The sequence below is a fragment of the Bemisia tabaci genome, chromosome 2 (genome assembly GCF_918797505.1).
Source record: "Bemisia tabaci chromosome 2, PGI_BMITA_v3".
Taxonomy (NCBI): Eukaryota; Metazoa; Arthropoda; class Insecta; order Hemiptera; family Aleyrodidae; genus Bemisia; species Bemisia tabaci.
Window position 1 is genome coordinate 54938975 of NC_092794.1, and position 15074 is coordinate 54954048.

The 15074-nt window shown below is 37.1% G+C and overlaps 1 protein-coding gene across 13 annotated transcripts in view; it reads right to left on the reverse strand.

Annotated features, from left to right (window-relative positions):
* The window catches only part of Hrb27C (Heterogeneous nuclear ribonucleoprotein at 27C), a 46334-nt gene extending 32905 nt beyond the window's left edge, over positions 1-13429 (reverse strand). For 12 of the 13 annotated variants that reach the window (XM_072295849.1, XM_019049719.2, XM_072295848.1 and 9 more), the window contains exons 1-5: positions 13243-13427; positions 8990-9030; positions 7395-7561; positions 5746-5932; positions 2064-2146 (exon numbers count right to left, since the gene is read on the reverse strand). In XM_072295849.1, coding sequence (XP_072151950.1) covers positions 2064-2146; positions 5746-5932; positions 7395-7561; positions 8990-9030; positions 13243-13280 — 516 coding nt within the window. In that variant the 5' untranslated portion in view covers positions 13281-13427. Of the gene's footprint in view, positions 1-2063; positions 2147-4537; positions 4621-5745; positions 5933-7394; positions 7562-8989; positions 9031-13242 lie in introns of all 13 variants that reach the window. The other variant, XM_072295847.1, reaches the window with a different exon arrangement.
* Between the last annotated feature and the right edge of the window lie 1645 nt (positions 13430-15074).

Below are 15074 nucleotides of genomic sequence, written 5' to 3' on the forward strand. Positions count from 1 at the left end.
ATACAATGGTTCGCAAATATGATTTTTTTCCTTTTTCCCCCTTTATTTAAGAGATCATCAGCTAATCAATTTTCTTCAAAGACTTCAGCAGAACGAAAGTCAAGAAATAAAAGTTCATCATTTAATCCAAATTATACTTTAAAACAATATATTATTACAGCTGATTAAGTTGCTAATTCTTAGAAATAGAACCTGTGGATTCATTATATTTGTTTATTTCAGATCATCATCAGTGCTTAGTAAATTTCATCCAGGACTTCAGCAGAACGAAAGTCAAGACACATAAACTCATCATTTGATCAAAACTAGATTTCAAGATAAAATTATGAAGATTAATTTTGATTCAATCAGTAAGTTAAATTTCTTCAAAGACTTCAGCAGAACGAAAGTCAAGAAATGTAAGTTCATCATTCAATCAAAACCATAATCGAAAATGAGATATCATCACTGGACCTTCAGTTCAGAGAAATTATGGATCTGGAGATTCAGTTCAATTTACTTCGTAAAGATCATCAACCTCAATATCTTTTTATATTCATCAAAGACTATAGCAAAACCAAAGTCAAGAAACATAGGCAAGCTTTCAGCTGATTTTCCTCTTCCTCAAATTTTAGAGCATTGTATTGTTTTTGCTGACAAAATCTTACAGAATTTGGGTCGAGGAACGCAAGATACTATATGGAGAGAATCCTTCTCCCTTGCATGCTCATTTTAATGCCTGCAATTCACCTGCCTTCTACTCTCTAGTTGTTAACAAATAACACTGAGCCTCGTACATATGTACCCACCAAGGGCTCGTCTTTGGGCACTATACAATGTAACTCCTCCCCTAGTTTCCCTTCTTGCATTGCTCTCCCTCAAGCTCTGTATTACTATTATGATTATGACAAATTAAATAGATCAAAAACAGACTAAATCAACCACTAAAAAACATTAATGACTGTTAAAAAGTTCTAGATAGGTGAGAAATACGTGGGATTACTCAGTAAAGAAATTAAAATGAAAAATTCAAATTGATTTTTACAATAGATTTGGGGCCCTAAAGTGTTCTTGATTTCAATCCTGGAGAATACATGGTTTGTTGTTATTCTACCATGACAGCAAAGCAAAGTGAAAGAGGCAGGTGTGTCTACACGAATACACCCTATAATGGAGATAGTAAAGAATTATGAAAACAGCTCTCAAGCATCCTAGGAGAAAACCACTTCATGCTACCACTTACACGAAGAATGTTGGAGGAATGATTTTGGACTCTCTTTAAAGATCATGTCTTAATACATAGATCATCTTATCCAGTCAAGAATTGGCGAGATTAATGCGTTTTAAGAGAGGATTGTAAGTTGTTACTGTACCAATGACTAGATTTAACAAAACTTTTTATCATTAACTCATTGAAAACCCAATTCAGATGGTCCAACTGTTTATCAAACAAAAGCGGATGAAGAGTTGGATGGAAAGTTGGGAACGAAAAGTTTGATTCAACCACCCCTGCTATGTCATACTGTCTCGACACCAGACACACGCACTCCGGTATTTCCATCGAATTCCCACACACGAAGATACAACTTCTGCTTCTGTTGGTCCAAAGATTCTGTTCCAACTTCCAGTTGGACCGTCTAAATAGGGCGTAAAGGTTTTTATCTAAACTTTCACTATCTTCTACATCGGTCTAAATGTAAGATGAATGAGCTCGGAGAGAAGACTGAATAGCAAAAGAACCGCATATCTTGAAACTACAGAAGGTTCTTACATGTATAAGACTATGGTGTAAACATGAGAAGAAGTTGTTTACACTGTAAACCTCACAAGATCTTTGGAAACAATGTTTTTCTGTGAAAATGGGGTCGAATTTTCAGCAGCTTGGAGAGCGATGTCTTGGCAAAAATTTGATTAAATACATATCGGCATAATTGAACTCTCTCAATTTCTCAGGACTTCCCAAAAATGAAATTTAAAAAAAAAAGGTATGTATAACCGTCTCATTGGACTCTCTAAGTCAAAAATTATTCATGTGAAAAAAATTACTTATCATAATTACAACAGATAGTGGCAAGAATGTATACCTGTTTGCCACTCATATTGACAAAGTGTTCTGCTACACATCTGTCAACTGCGTCTTCATCTTCAAAAGACAAAAAGCCAAAGCCTAAAAATAAAACACGGAGGAAGTTAGTCACTATTTTATGGACCAGTGGTCCACAACCGGCGATATTGTGATACTGCTGAAGGATTGGCTCCTGACAGGAGAAGATCCTGTGCAACTTCCTTTCCCATTAAAAAGTTCGAGATATCCTGAACAATTTTGACCAGTAATGCCAAATAAATTATTGTTGATATTTGATGTTGGTTCGACAACAGAGAAATCGTTAAAATTACCTATCCTAACTCCAATAACATGTAAAAATATTTTCAGACGTTATTCCTAGCTATTTAAGCGCTGAAGCAAAGTTATTTCTATGCTGAAGTGATGACACAAGGGTTAAGAATGCTATGAATCCTACAAAAGTGAGATTTTCGAGCCACAACTAGCTTCGGGAACCTCCTGAATCAATTATTTCAGAGTACATGCATAAGAGGGGGATTTTATAGGTAGGGTATTTGATCAAAAAGGAATTTCATGACTGCTTATATCTCTGAACCGAATATCCGAACAGGGAATAGATGTTTACTGCAAGGGTATCATTGGCTGGTAATGCAACCTCCTTAAGATAATGTTTGTGATAGGAAATCAAAATAGAATTTGGCAAAGCATGAGTCAAAAGCAAATTTTTCCTTTGAACAAATTTGTTGACCATGTGAATAATGGTTTTGCTGTGAGAAATTCTTCAAAAGGGAAGAGAGGGTTGTGGGTATTTTGATGACTGCAAATTCTTGAGCTCTCCACTCTCAGCACCTTCAATGCTCCTAAATGAGTAAAATGCTTCCCGCCTATTATCATTGATATGAGCAGACAGTCTTCTAATATTTGAATATGCAGCATACGTTAAAAATCTGACTTCCAGATGTTTTGACGGTCCACTGGCTGCAACTGTTGCATAGTGGATTGAGTCTAGGATTTAGGTAGGATACCGGCGAATTCGGTCAAGACAGGGTCTCTACTTGGTTTAATCATTTGAATTCATTCCTCTCTTAATGGCTTTTTCGTACTTTTTTTCTCACTTCCCAAGAAATTTTTTTGTTCAGGGATGTGTAAAAATCCCGACTTTTCCCTTGCTCCGTCTATACTGTTTCCTAATCTTACATGCATTCCTCTATTTTCTATAATTTTTATTGTCTTAAGGACAGGGTTTTCTTTTCAGACTCTCGCATAGATGATTTGTTCAACATTAGACACAAGCAATTTTCCTGGTGCGCCTACTACTCTTGGATATTCAACAATGAATACATGATGAGACTTAATCTCATTTGAGTAAAATGAAATTAACTTCAGCTTAGAACAGCAAAAGAGAAATTTAGAATTCGGGTTCAGAAAGTGGACTGTGGGATTGATAGAGGTATGGAGTGGAATTAACCAAAACAGGAGGAATTGGACTTCCAGAACTTCATAAAGTTTCATAAAACTACAACACTTTACTTTTCAAAAGTGCAACAACCAGAAGTTATAGGACAAGCTTAATCTCCTGATGAAATTGCTATGTGGCCATGCTGGTCTTCCTGCAGCATGGCATAGGCTGCAGCATCCAATCTTTGTTTTTCACTTTGCACACTGATTATCACTACCTAAAACTTCCGGCTCTACGCATCCTTTGACTCAATCAGGTCATGTTTCTACATATTTTTTCTCTTTTTTCAAAGTAAACAGCCAAAGCAAGTCACAGATTAAGTGCAGATCACATGTTTTGAAGTCCAGAGGAATAATGCTGCCTATCGAGTCTCACTTTAGCGATCGGTTAATAAGAGTTTCCTTTTTAGATGAAATTTGGCAAAGATGACAAAAATCGTAAAAATCAAACTGACTGAAAACAAGATAAAATGTGCTATAGGATACAAAAAGGATGAATTTTTCCTCTGAAGTAATGGTTAAAGAGAGAAGGAATTAAACAAACCTCCGAGAGGTTTCCCTCACTGATTCAACCTTATAAAGCATGATCTACACATCTAAATCTCACTAGAGCCAATTGTTTTCACCATTTTCAACCCTTTCGCACTTCGGCTCTCACAGTTGAGAACAGATTTTCATATAGAGATTTCTGAAATACATATAAACATATATATATGATTGCAACCAGTTCCCCGGACTGTCGGAAATGGAGTATCAAGAACAGGAAACAATTTGCTGGCCAAAATCAACTCCTAAGCTTTCAGTTTTAGCGGACGAGCCCTTCGAGCTAGACAAAGAGAGGTAATAGAGTTGAGAACATGTATTAATGGAAGTTAGAATGGAAATGATCATTAGTCACATCTGAGGAGGGTTCATTTAACCATGTTTTGGTGTGAACAGCATCAAAACCAAACTACAACCTCCACCGACAGAGGAAAAAAAAGAAGTAAGCCGCTGAAAAAGTTAGAATTTAGAAGCGGACTATGGAAATAGTACCTGCTTTCCACTAACGTTGACAAAATGTTCTGCAACACATCTATCAACTGCTTCATCATCTTCGAACGATAAAAATCCGAAGCCTAAAAAAAAGAAAATCAACCATGGGCATGAAGAAAAAAAGTTTGCGCAAAAAAAAAATCATGCTGTTCATTTAACTCTTCTTTATGATCCTCCCCAAATAAGTAATTCTGGATGAGAAGCTTGAAAAGGAGCATTTTGACAGAAAAATCTTCGGGATGATGAAATTCTGTTGCGTTGATAAAGCCTCTCATGCAGCAGGTATCACAATACGTCGATATATTTGCAAATAAATAAAATATTGGGAAAAAAACACACATATATGAACATATGAGACAAAAATAATAAAACTGAGGTATAATTGCATTTGAAGAGGGGGTTTACCTTCCTCAAAATATTTCAAAGTTGACTTCATTTTTAAAGAGAAAGGCAAATGCATGACCGGGTGTTCCTAAGAATGTTAAAGATTAGAAAAATGAATGGATAGGGGCTGAAAGTTGTCCGTCAGATTGAGTGCACTTGTAGGTACCTAAGTTTCGACAAATCAGAGGGTTAGATTGTGCTAGGTGCATTCATTTGTGTGGAGCATTCGAAACTGGGACAATTCGGGCTTGAAAGCAGAATCATCTCAGTTTCGCAGTCCCTGCTCTGAAAGTGATTTTACTGCATGCACCAAGTTTAGCACAAGATAAGTTTCCTCAATTCTGCAACCCCTGCTCTGAAATAGACCCTAACCGAGATTTGGTCATTTCAATTATCATCGGAAATCCCATAAGGAATGGAAAGTCAATTTTCAAACGCTAATTCTGCATAGTTTCAGGCCTTTTCTTGCGATTTTAAGTTCTTTATATCCTCAAATTTACATTTTGGCTTGGTGAATCTTCAGTATCGCAATGGGTAAATTAATTGAACTCAATGAATCAAAGCAAATCCTGAAAGTGAGATTATGTTACCCCTTTATTTACATTATCCATTTCAATCAATTTGTTTTTCATTACATTTTCATCATTTGTACTACATCTCTCCTTGAATGCCTCTTGTAAATTTTGTAAGAGGGTTGTGAGAACTTTTAGATAAGAGTGACAAAAGCTGCACAATCAGCATTTGTGGTTTTGGATGGGCAGGCAGAGGGAACCCGTAACTGAGAACTTGATAAGAAAATATATCAGGAATAATTTGTAACTTACCTCTTGACTTTTTCTTTTCTTGATCGTACATTATTACTACCTCCATCACCTTCCCAAATCGGGAAAAATAAGAACGGAGATCAGTTTCAGTGACATTAGAAGGCAGACCACCTAGAAAAACTTTCGGATAACTAGCACTTCTTTTAGGTTTCTGCAATGTCCTAGGGTTGCAAGGTTTGGGGTCAATCTATAAAACAAAACAAAAACTATGATTACAAAATTGTAGTTTGACTTAAGTTACATTGAGGGTCAGTGGAGCTAATACTGTTTCGTAAAACTGTAAGTATAGCAATGAGGTTATAATGGAATATTGGATATTCTTAGAATCAGATATGAGAGGGAACATTATTTCCCATCCTTCTCCTAAAGTCATGTTCCCAAGAAGAATGTGAAGGATTTATGCTCAGTAAATCAGAAAGAATTACTCGAATTAACAGCAGTTTCTTTTTGGATGCAAAGTCCTATTGTCTTCATAACCCTGCCTTTGGTATGGTTAGTTCCCTGCAACAGGCTTCTTCTTGTACTATTAAAGTACGTCCTGAGTGGATACATTCTTCCTTGTAGACTGGACAGTTCTTCATCCAGAACCATCTTTATGGAGGGCTTTACCGGGTGTTGAGGGGTTAAAAGGGGCCAACATTGTAACTTTTGAATTTTAGCAGGCTGAAAGTTTCCCTTCTTTCCCAATTAGTTCTTCCTGGGAGGATTGGCAAGTTGGATTAGGAGTTTTTTTTTTATTATTATGACACAATGGAGATTGGTACAGTGCACTTTTTGTGGTTTCTTCTCCTCTCTGGGGACTGGTGTTTCCGTTAGAGTGCAAACTATTATTTCTGGGGTCCACATCGCTCCTGCAAACTGATACCTTATTGTACTGTGAACACTCACAAAGGCTTTATAGGTGCGCACGCATTAAGAGGGATTTTTGGTTTGGCAAAAATACAGAACTAATATAGCAACTACCACCGACAGATGCAATATCCTCATAGTGACATCGTAAAAAAGGCCAGGTGATCGAGATGCAATTTTCAAAATAACAAAACTGAGACAGAATGTTCTCATTCTCATGTGTTCTCTTTCAATGTGTTGAGCACCACCTCACTTGACTGATGTGATCAGCAGACTTTCGGGGAAGATATCGTCTCTTTTCAATGCTCCACAACTGATTGTGAGCTCACAACACATTCATAGCCAATAAGATAGAATTAGTGCACATTTTGTTGCATATGAACCCAGTTATTGTTATCCGAAAAAAGAACAAGAAGTTCCAAATTTTGACTACTTTCTATCAATAGTTCTACTATAAATATTTTCCTGAGAAAGTAGGATCCTTTCTTGCAAGTCCAGTCACAAGCAAATTTACACCCCAGCAGATAAAACTATAGAGATGCACTTTTCAGAGGAAATTGTCACAAAATAAGTAGAGCTTGAAATGCCTGCACTTCTACAACTTAAATAAAACTCAAAGAATGCTCCTTGCTGAGAGGATCAATTTCTCCCAAAAACTATTCTAATTTCGTGCTTTCGGCATATTTCATGAGATTGAAGGCATGGGTGAGGGGCATTAGAAAAAAGAAAACCGGTTGTCCTTTTTTGCTACAAGAATTAACAATAACCAAACAGGGGAATGTACAACATAATGTGCTTACCGTTCGGCCGTCTAATTGATGTGGTCCATTTTGAAGAACTATCGCAACATTTGCTGGGTCAGAAAAAGTAACAAATCCAAACCCCCTTGAGCGACCACTTTCGCTGTTTTTCATCACCACACAGTCTATCACCTCACCATATCGGCTGAAGTAGCGTTGTAAGTTTTCTAAAGACAAAACAAAGAAACATAACTATAACTGATAAAATAACTATTGTCATTAAAACAATAGTAGAGAGTCAATTTTTCGAGCATATCTCCCCCAGGAAGGTTGGTTGTGAAGTCATTGTCGCAGTATTATTGACATAAATGAAATCACAAGATTACACAGCCACTTTCAACAAGGGCTCAATGGGCAGGGCCCTTTGGGTCATATTTCAAGATCCTTTCACAATCCCATTTTATCACTAGACGGGTGAATTGCCAGAGTTCTATTTCCGGTTTATTATTATTATTAATACTAAATTCTCTGTGATTAGGAATACTAACACTACAACAATCAATTTTATGCAGCATTTTACCTTTTAACCATGTTTCATGATTTATTGTATTTCTCAATTGAATAATACTTTTCCAGAGATGAAATAAACCAACCATAAAGTCATGGACTTGTTTCACATTCTTAGAAAAACTAATCTTGTAGTAGATACTTTGTTTCATGGTGGGAATCTATGATTTTTTTTCCTATTATCAAGTTGCACAGAGGAAAAGATGAGAAAAGACAGGATGGATTGCAATACTCCAAAATAAAATTGTCTTGAAGATGTGCATTGCACTTCCCCTTAATTTCTTTCGGATCAACACAGCTTGACAACTACTACTGAACGACATTGATTGATAAAAACCGACATTAAATACACATCAATAACAATAAATTAGTACAAGGATACAGAAACATCTTGACAGCAAACCGGTGGGTCACTTGCGAAAATAGGGAGGCCCCAAAAGTGAGGATTGAAAATGGGATGGCTGTGCGCACAGGCATAAATATTCAGATTTCCCCAAAATTGAGGCGAAAATTGCTCGTTCCTCATGCGGTCACAGTAAGAGTTTAATATTTTCTTTTCTAAGCAAAGTGATATGTACATGAAAGGCCAAAAGAAAATTCACTGAAGACAATTTTGGGGGGAAAAAATTCAAACTTTAATAGGAGGGCTCTGCATCCTGAAATGACCCAAGTCTGCAGAACAAAATAAAAATTACTCAGTAATAAAACATTATGTTCCCAGTGGTTTTTTAAGTGCAGACCTGTGTAATTGTCTCGTTGCTTGATTAAATTAAAAAATAAAAAAACAGAATAAATATCTCATAAAAGCTGCGTTGTCCAAGTCAACTGTTTGGAACGTTTGGAAGCAGAACTACCCGATTCCAAACGGTCAGCACTGTTGGACTCCGTTAGAATTACTTGATGACTTGCATGTTTACATATGAAAGTCCAACATTTCTATAAAACGCTCGATGATCTCAGGAGGTCGATTGGACCGTTGGGTTGCATTAGCAAACGGAAAAACTAAAAAGAATTGGACAAGTTTACTTCAACAACACACCTATAATTCAAGTCACAGGCTGTGGCAAAAAACCTACGATGATACATACCTTGCTGAGTTTCCCAGCTCAGTCCACCGACAAACAATTTACTGAAACAAAAAAAAAATTTCAAGGTCAAATACACTTGCAATTCTTACCATTACCAACAATTTTTTACTTATTGCATTAGAGTGGAGAAACCTGAGCGAGATTAAATGTATTGCAACTTACTGGTTATCCTTCGCATAGAAATCTTCACTTTGGCTGGGGTTTGCTATCACAGTTAAAAAAGTCTTGCAGGGGTTTTTAAGTTCAGTTTTCAAATTTCACTCTGAGGACCTAACAGCCACTGAGCTAAACAAACGCTAAGAAAAAAAAAAACCCTGGTAGTATACCTCCACTCTTGGCATGGTGTACTAGGAGAATCTTTAGAGGAGTACAATAAATATTCAAGAGAAATTCAGAAGCTGAAAAATCTCACAATGTAAAATTTTTTTCAATGAAATTGCACTAAGTTTAAGGTGGGACCAGCTCGTTTTCAATCAATTACATGGTGAGAATTGGGACACATTTCGGTCATTTCCTAAAAATTGGAGCATTAGAGTAGTCTTGGCACACTGTGGCGACTTTACATAATACAGGTCTTTGAACCATGAAATTTCACAGAAAAAAAAAGAGCACTAGGGGTGTATAACAATACCACCTGTAAAACCTCTAATAAGACAATACAGAGTATAAGTCCATCCCTTAAAATGTTTATCCCACCATTTTAAAATTCTAAGCCTTCGTTTTTAATGATAGGTCACAGAAGAGTTTTCAGCTCACTAAGAGGATTTAATTTTCAGGAGATGACAAAAATTCACTCAGATTGCAGCTAAATATTGAATCATAGCCATTTAAAGGATGATTGTACTAAGAATGTGATGGTGTATAACCCCCCCCGGGTAGGAAATATGTAGTATTTTTCTTCAAATTATGCCAGATTTTCTCCCATGAAATATTTCTTCCCTTTGAGGTGTTGGGAATATTTTCTCTGGACATTTTCAGATGCTTTAGATCCAATTGCAAATGCCTTAAGTTCTCTGAAAAGTTGGAAGTAAAATTACACAAAGGACTACGCATGCTGGAATACCAAGAAATTTGGTACTGGCGGAATTTCAATGTTTTTAATACGATGTTCCTTACTATTTGCTGGATACAATGAGCTTTTAAAATCAAACTTTCTATGTGCCCAAGACAAGAAAGTCAGGGCTGAAAAGTCATTTTTTGGCCTTCTTGTACTCATTTCCTGATGGAGATGCGGTACTGATCTTATGTTAGTATGTACCCTCCACTCACACCATTTTCAATAAGGGGCATATCCTTTTTCTCATCCGTCTAATCTTTTTCATCAGCAAGAAAACAAAAGCTTTCTCAATCACCAATGAGATGTTGAAACATTTCTATCAGAAATTGCCTGTAAATACACCAAAACATTCACTATACAGCCCTGCGTTTCTTGACTTTGGCACATATTTAGAGAGTTTGATTATAGAAGCTTATCCTACTCAGGAGGCCATAAGGAACATCATTGATAACATCAAAATTAAGCCGGCCCCTAATTACTTAATATTTCCAACACAGTCCATTCAAAGAAAATATAATAACGTCCAAAGGCTTATTCACAATTCTTCTTCGGCAAGGCAGGGCAGGAAAAGAGACCATGGTGAATGGAGGCAAATAATCAAATACAGTGATTTTTATCAAGATTTACCGAAAAACTTGACTCTTAGTTATTCTCAAAAATGACTATAGAGAATCTTAAAGGACAAGACGTGTGCAATTTCTGTACCAATAAATGGCATAGTGCGGCATTCGGCCTGCATTTTGATTTGAAAAGTTTAAAACCTCAATGGGACAGATTGAAACTGTTATCAGCTTTGTATCAAAACTATGTTTTCTCTGCTGCCAACTTCAAACTATCTTAATAGAGATACTGGAGCCGAGAAAAAACTCCACTTAGATTCTAATTTGACATTTTTGGGAGTCTTCCTTTGATTTCGTAATGTCACAAATATCTTGGTCTTCTGAACATCCTTCTAGGTGCTCATTGATGTGTGTGTTATTTCTGAGATGTGCTTTTCAAAATATTGGAGAAAACTAGATATGCACTGCCTAAGTGCAGAGGATACAAATAACGATGTGAAGAATAGCAAGGCATGAGTGATGGGACGCATTGCAAGAAAGGGGAAACACCAGGTAAGCAAAAAATTTCTTTCTGAAAATGTTGACTGCTAACTGAATGAGACAAGCCCAGTAGTGCGCTAAGATGACAGTAAGGTAAAGAAATTAATGATTTTGTTATGATTAAAAGACATTCCAACCAAGCTCATACAGACTGTGATAACCTCATTTGTTCTGGACTTCATAGGTAAAGATCTAGAAGTCTTCAAAGGTCCGGAAAGTTCGTCGATTTCACATTTTTTGAGGTTGCCTCTATATTGCTGCCCACATAAAACTTGCGCGCTTAACTGTTTCCTTCACATGAAAGACCGCGCATAACTTTTTTCTTTGCAAAAGAAGGCGCAATGCACAGCTTCCTGCGCAAAAAGCTATGTGCTTAGCTGGTTTATGCCTTCTACTGTCACTTTGTTGTTTTTCGTATTTCCAAGTGCCTTCCCATTTTTTCACCAATTTTTAGGTGTCTTCAGAATTGCTCCGCAATCGATCGAACACTTTCTACACCCCTGAATATCTCATTAAATCTTCTAAGCACTTGGTGGTAATTTTGTTCTGAACGGCAATGAAAGTAATTACGTTCCATAAAATTCAGTGAAACCTGATTCCCAAGCAAAATTACCCCACTCCTTCCAACCTCCTACCCAATATCATGCGTATTCACATTAGAATTTCCAGCATTTTAACAGATACTTTGCGATCTGTTTGGCCCTATAAGTTGCATTACGTACAGCATGGTAAAGATATCTCACTAGGACATCACATTTCACAGCAAAGTCAAGAGAATAAATGGCATGAACCTGATCCTTGCAAAACGACCTCTAGTACTTGGTAGTTCCACATAATAGAAAAGAGGGTAAAAGCGAATCTTTGACCCTTGGAGATAAGTTTCATACATTCAGGACAAAACTGAAGAAAAGTTCCTATCACTCAAAGTGATACCATGACGGGCTAGGAAGGGCTTGAAAACAGAGCATTGGTTTCTAAGACATAAATTACAATTCTTCTTCTAATAAGAAATAAAAACTTGAATAATAACTGCTGTCTTCAACTTAGTAAATCTTAGAAAGGAATATGTAATATGATGACATGACATGGGCTCACATCCTCAGTCGAGGAGTTCCTACACCAAAATGTGTTCATAGATTCAGCCTGGCAATTTAATGAACACATGGGGAATGTAAATTTCTAACATAAAAATGCGTAAGATTTCTTCAAGGCTTTACAGCAATCATCTCTAATAGACTTTCGCCTTGGGAATTTGGAACTTCCGTCCATTAACCAATGAAAGCTGACATCAGCTAACAGGACAAGCTAATGGTTAAGAGAGGAAAAATAAGATCCTTTCTTGGCAAGTCAGAATTAGACCAACTGAATTAATTCAATCAAACCGAACTGACTTGAAACCACGTAACGCTAAGCCATTCCATGAGAGAGCAATGGTTAGCGGACACGGCCAGTTAAGGGCAATGAAAAAGAAAATCTGGGACATTGAGCAGAACACTCGGGAGAGCAACCAATGTTATTGCAGAGACTTATATCACTGGTCATGAAGAGCAAATTGTAATGTTAGGAATAAATGATGTGCATAATGCTCAAGGCAAGAGGTGGGATCCTAAGTGACATGGAGGAAAACAAAAATAGTTCCAACTCAAGTGGATTAAGTACCTAAGGTACCTAAGAATTCGGAGGTTCTTGCGTATTGGATTAGAAACAAAGGCTAAAACTTGGCAGATAAACTTGACTAGACCAAGCCACCCAGAGGTTGAGTTCGGAAATGGCCTCCATGAAAACAAACAGCTTTTTGACAATCATTCAACACGGCCGAAATTCTTGAAGCCTAATTTTCGGCCGAGATTACATCCCGTAACTTGCGAAGTCAAAAGTTCAGAATGAGCTGATGGAATAAAAAGTTTCAGGAAATTCAAAATGAAGAAGGAAAATAGTCGAAAGGCACTAACAGAGAAAAGAAGAAGCGAAAAGAAATAAAAAGTTGAATAACAGGCAAAGCCGGCGTTGGAAGACCTAGAGGGCCCACAAGCGATGTGTAGAAGAGAATAAAAATGCGAAGATTTCGTACATATTTAAACGATTAACTAACTTACCCAGACTCGTCTTCTTCTAAATCGTTTTTTCCCCGCATTTTGAATGATTTAAAAGTTCTAACTGATATATAAAAATAGAGTCCTCAGGATTAAATGGCGGACGAGGAGAAAAACTACTAACAGCAATGGCGGCGACAATTCACTTTTTTGACAAAAAGGGCAAAATCACTCTACTCCCCGTCCCTGTCACTTCCATGAGAGGAGTTTACTAGTACGTATTTTTACCGCAAAAGCGCTGGTATCGCCATGTTGACCCGGGCTCACTGCTGCCAGGCGCAAGGAATTTTGAGAGCACCAAATTTCCCAAATTCCCTGAACTTTTCTCATTCTACAGCTGATGGGATAGTTTAAGCGGGAGATTTGAAATAACGCACTTCCACCTGGCAGTACTTAACTATAATAACGTTCAGGATTACTCAAAGAGGCATTGCGACAAAAACACTCGCTCCATAATCGCATATTGTTGGCAGTAATCACAGGTCTAGCTCTAATTTCCTTAAATTCTGATTCCTTTAAAATGTCACCAGCTTGCTGAACACATGGGCAAAGCAAATCAAGTTTCTGCTAAAACTATATAATATTGAACGTAGAAAGTTGCGGATTGGATGGATCTCATTATTAAGTAAGAGCTAAGCAAACAACGCAATGGATAGTGTACGTGTGTCTAATTTAGAGAGACCAGAACTATGCCAATAGTTATGATGAGTGGGGGGTGGTAGGGGTGAGCGGGAAAGAGGCATCTGTCTTGGGTTTGAGTGCGAAGGATGACAGGCACACAATATGGACTACACTTTGCAACGAACCATTTCATCCATTAAGACAACTATGTGCATAGAGGAACGAATAGCATCTACGTTCTTTCTAAATTGAGCCAAAAATTGTAGTTCCTAATTGCAAAATGAAGTCCAAATATTTCTCTCCAGCTTAAGGCTACCATACTTCCAAATAATTTGTTTGTGCAGTGCCTCCAAATTTTCTCTTTTTTTTTCAATGATTACCTATTTATCTTTAAAAAAGTAAATGTATTTAATGAGGATGATTCTAGGTGTAATTATCATTCATGTGCGGAATATGTTGATTATGCAGAAAATTTTCTTTGAAATAGTGTGTGCAGATCTTTCGGTGCTTCTTTCAAGTACATTTCAAAATTTTAAATGGCATCATTGACTCCCTCCTTCGTTGATAATAAGAAACCATTGTGGTGGCCTCTTATGTAGCACATTGTCATCAATACTGCAGTTTGGAACCATGCTGATCAGCAGTTCAATTTATTTATGTAAATGAAAACCAGCCTTTTTATTTATTGAAACTTGATGGTGAGTTTCTTCCATTTATAATCAGAGATTGAAGGTAAGACCAATGGGGTCCATTGAAAACTTTCCACCAAAAATATCTGTTGACTTTTTTCAAAGGTTAAAAAAAGCGTAAATGGCGATGCTGCATGTGTGAGGAATTTGCGATTTAACAGTTGATTCCTATGTAAAAGTTCGCGAGAAACACGATTATGCCACTGGTTTTCTCCGAAATAAACTCCCAAGCTCAAAAAAAGCTCTAAAGTTGAGGCCAAAGGGGGTCAAGGGAGCAAATACATTAGCAGGGTTGCCGTGTTTTCAGTTGTGGAGTCCCCAAATAAAGTGGCAGCCCTGTCAATGTATTTGCTCTCTATCTTTGCATGGAGAGTTTGTCTTGATGTAGAGGTGGACTCTCAGGATACCATGGGATCTCCCCTCCATTTTGGCCTCAACTTGAGAGCTTTTTTTGAGCTTGGGAGTTGATTTCGGAGAAAACCAGTGGCACCATTGTGTTTCTCGCGAACTTTTACAAAAGAATCA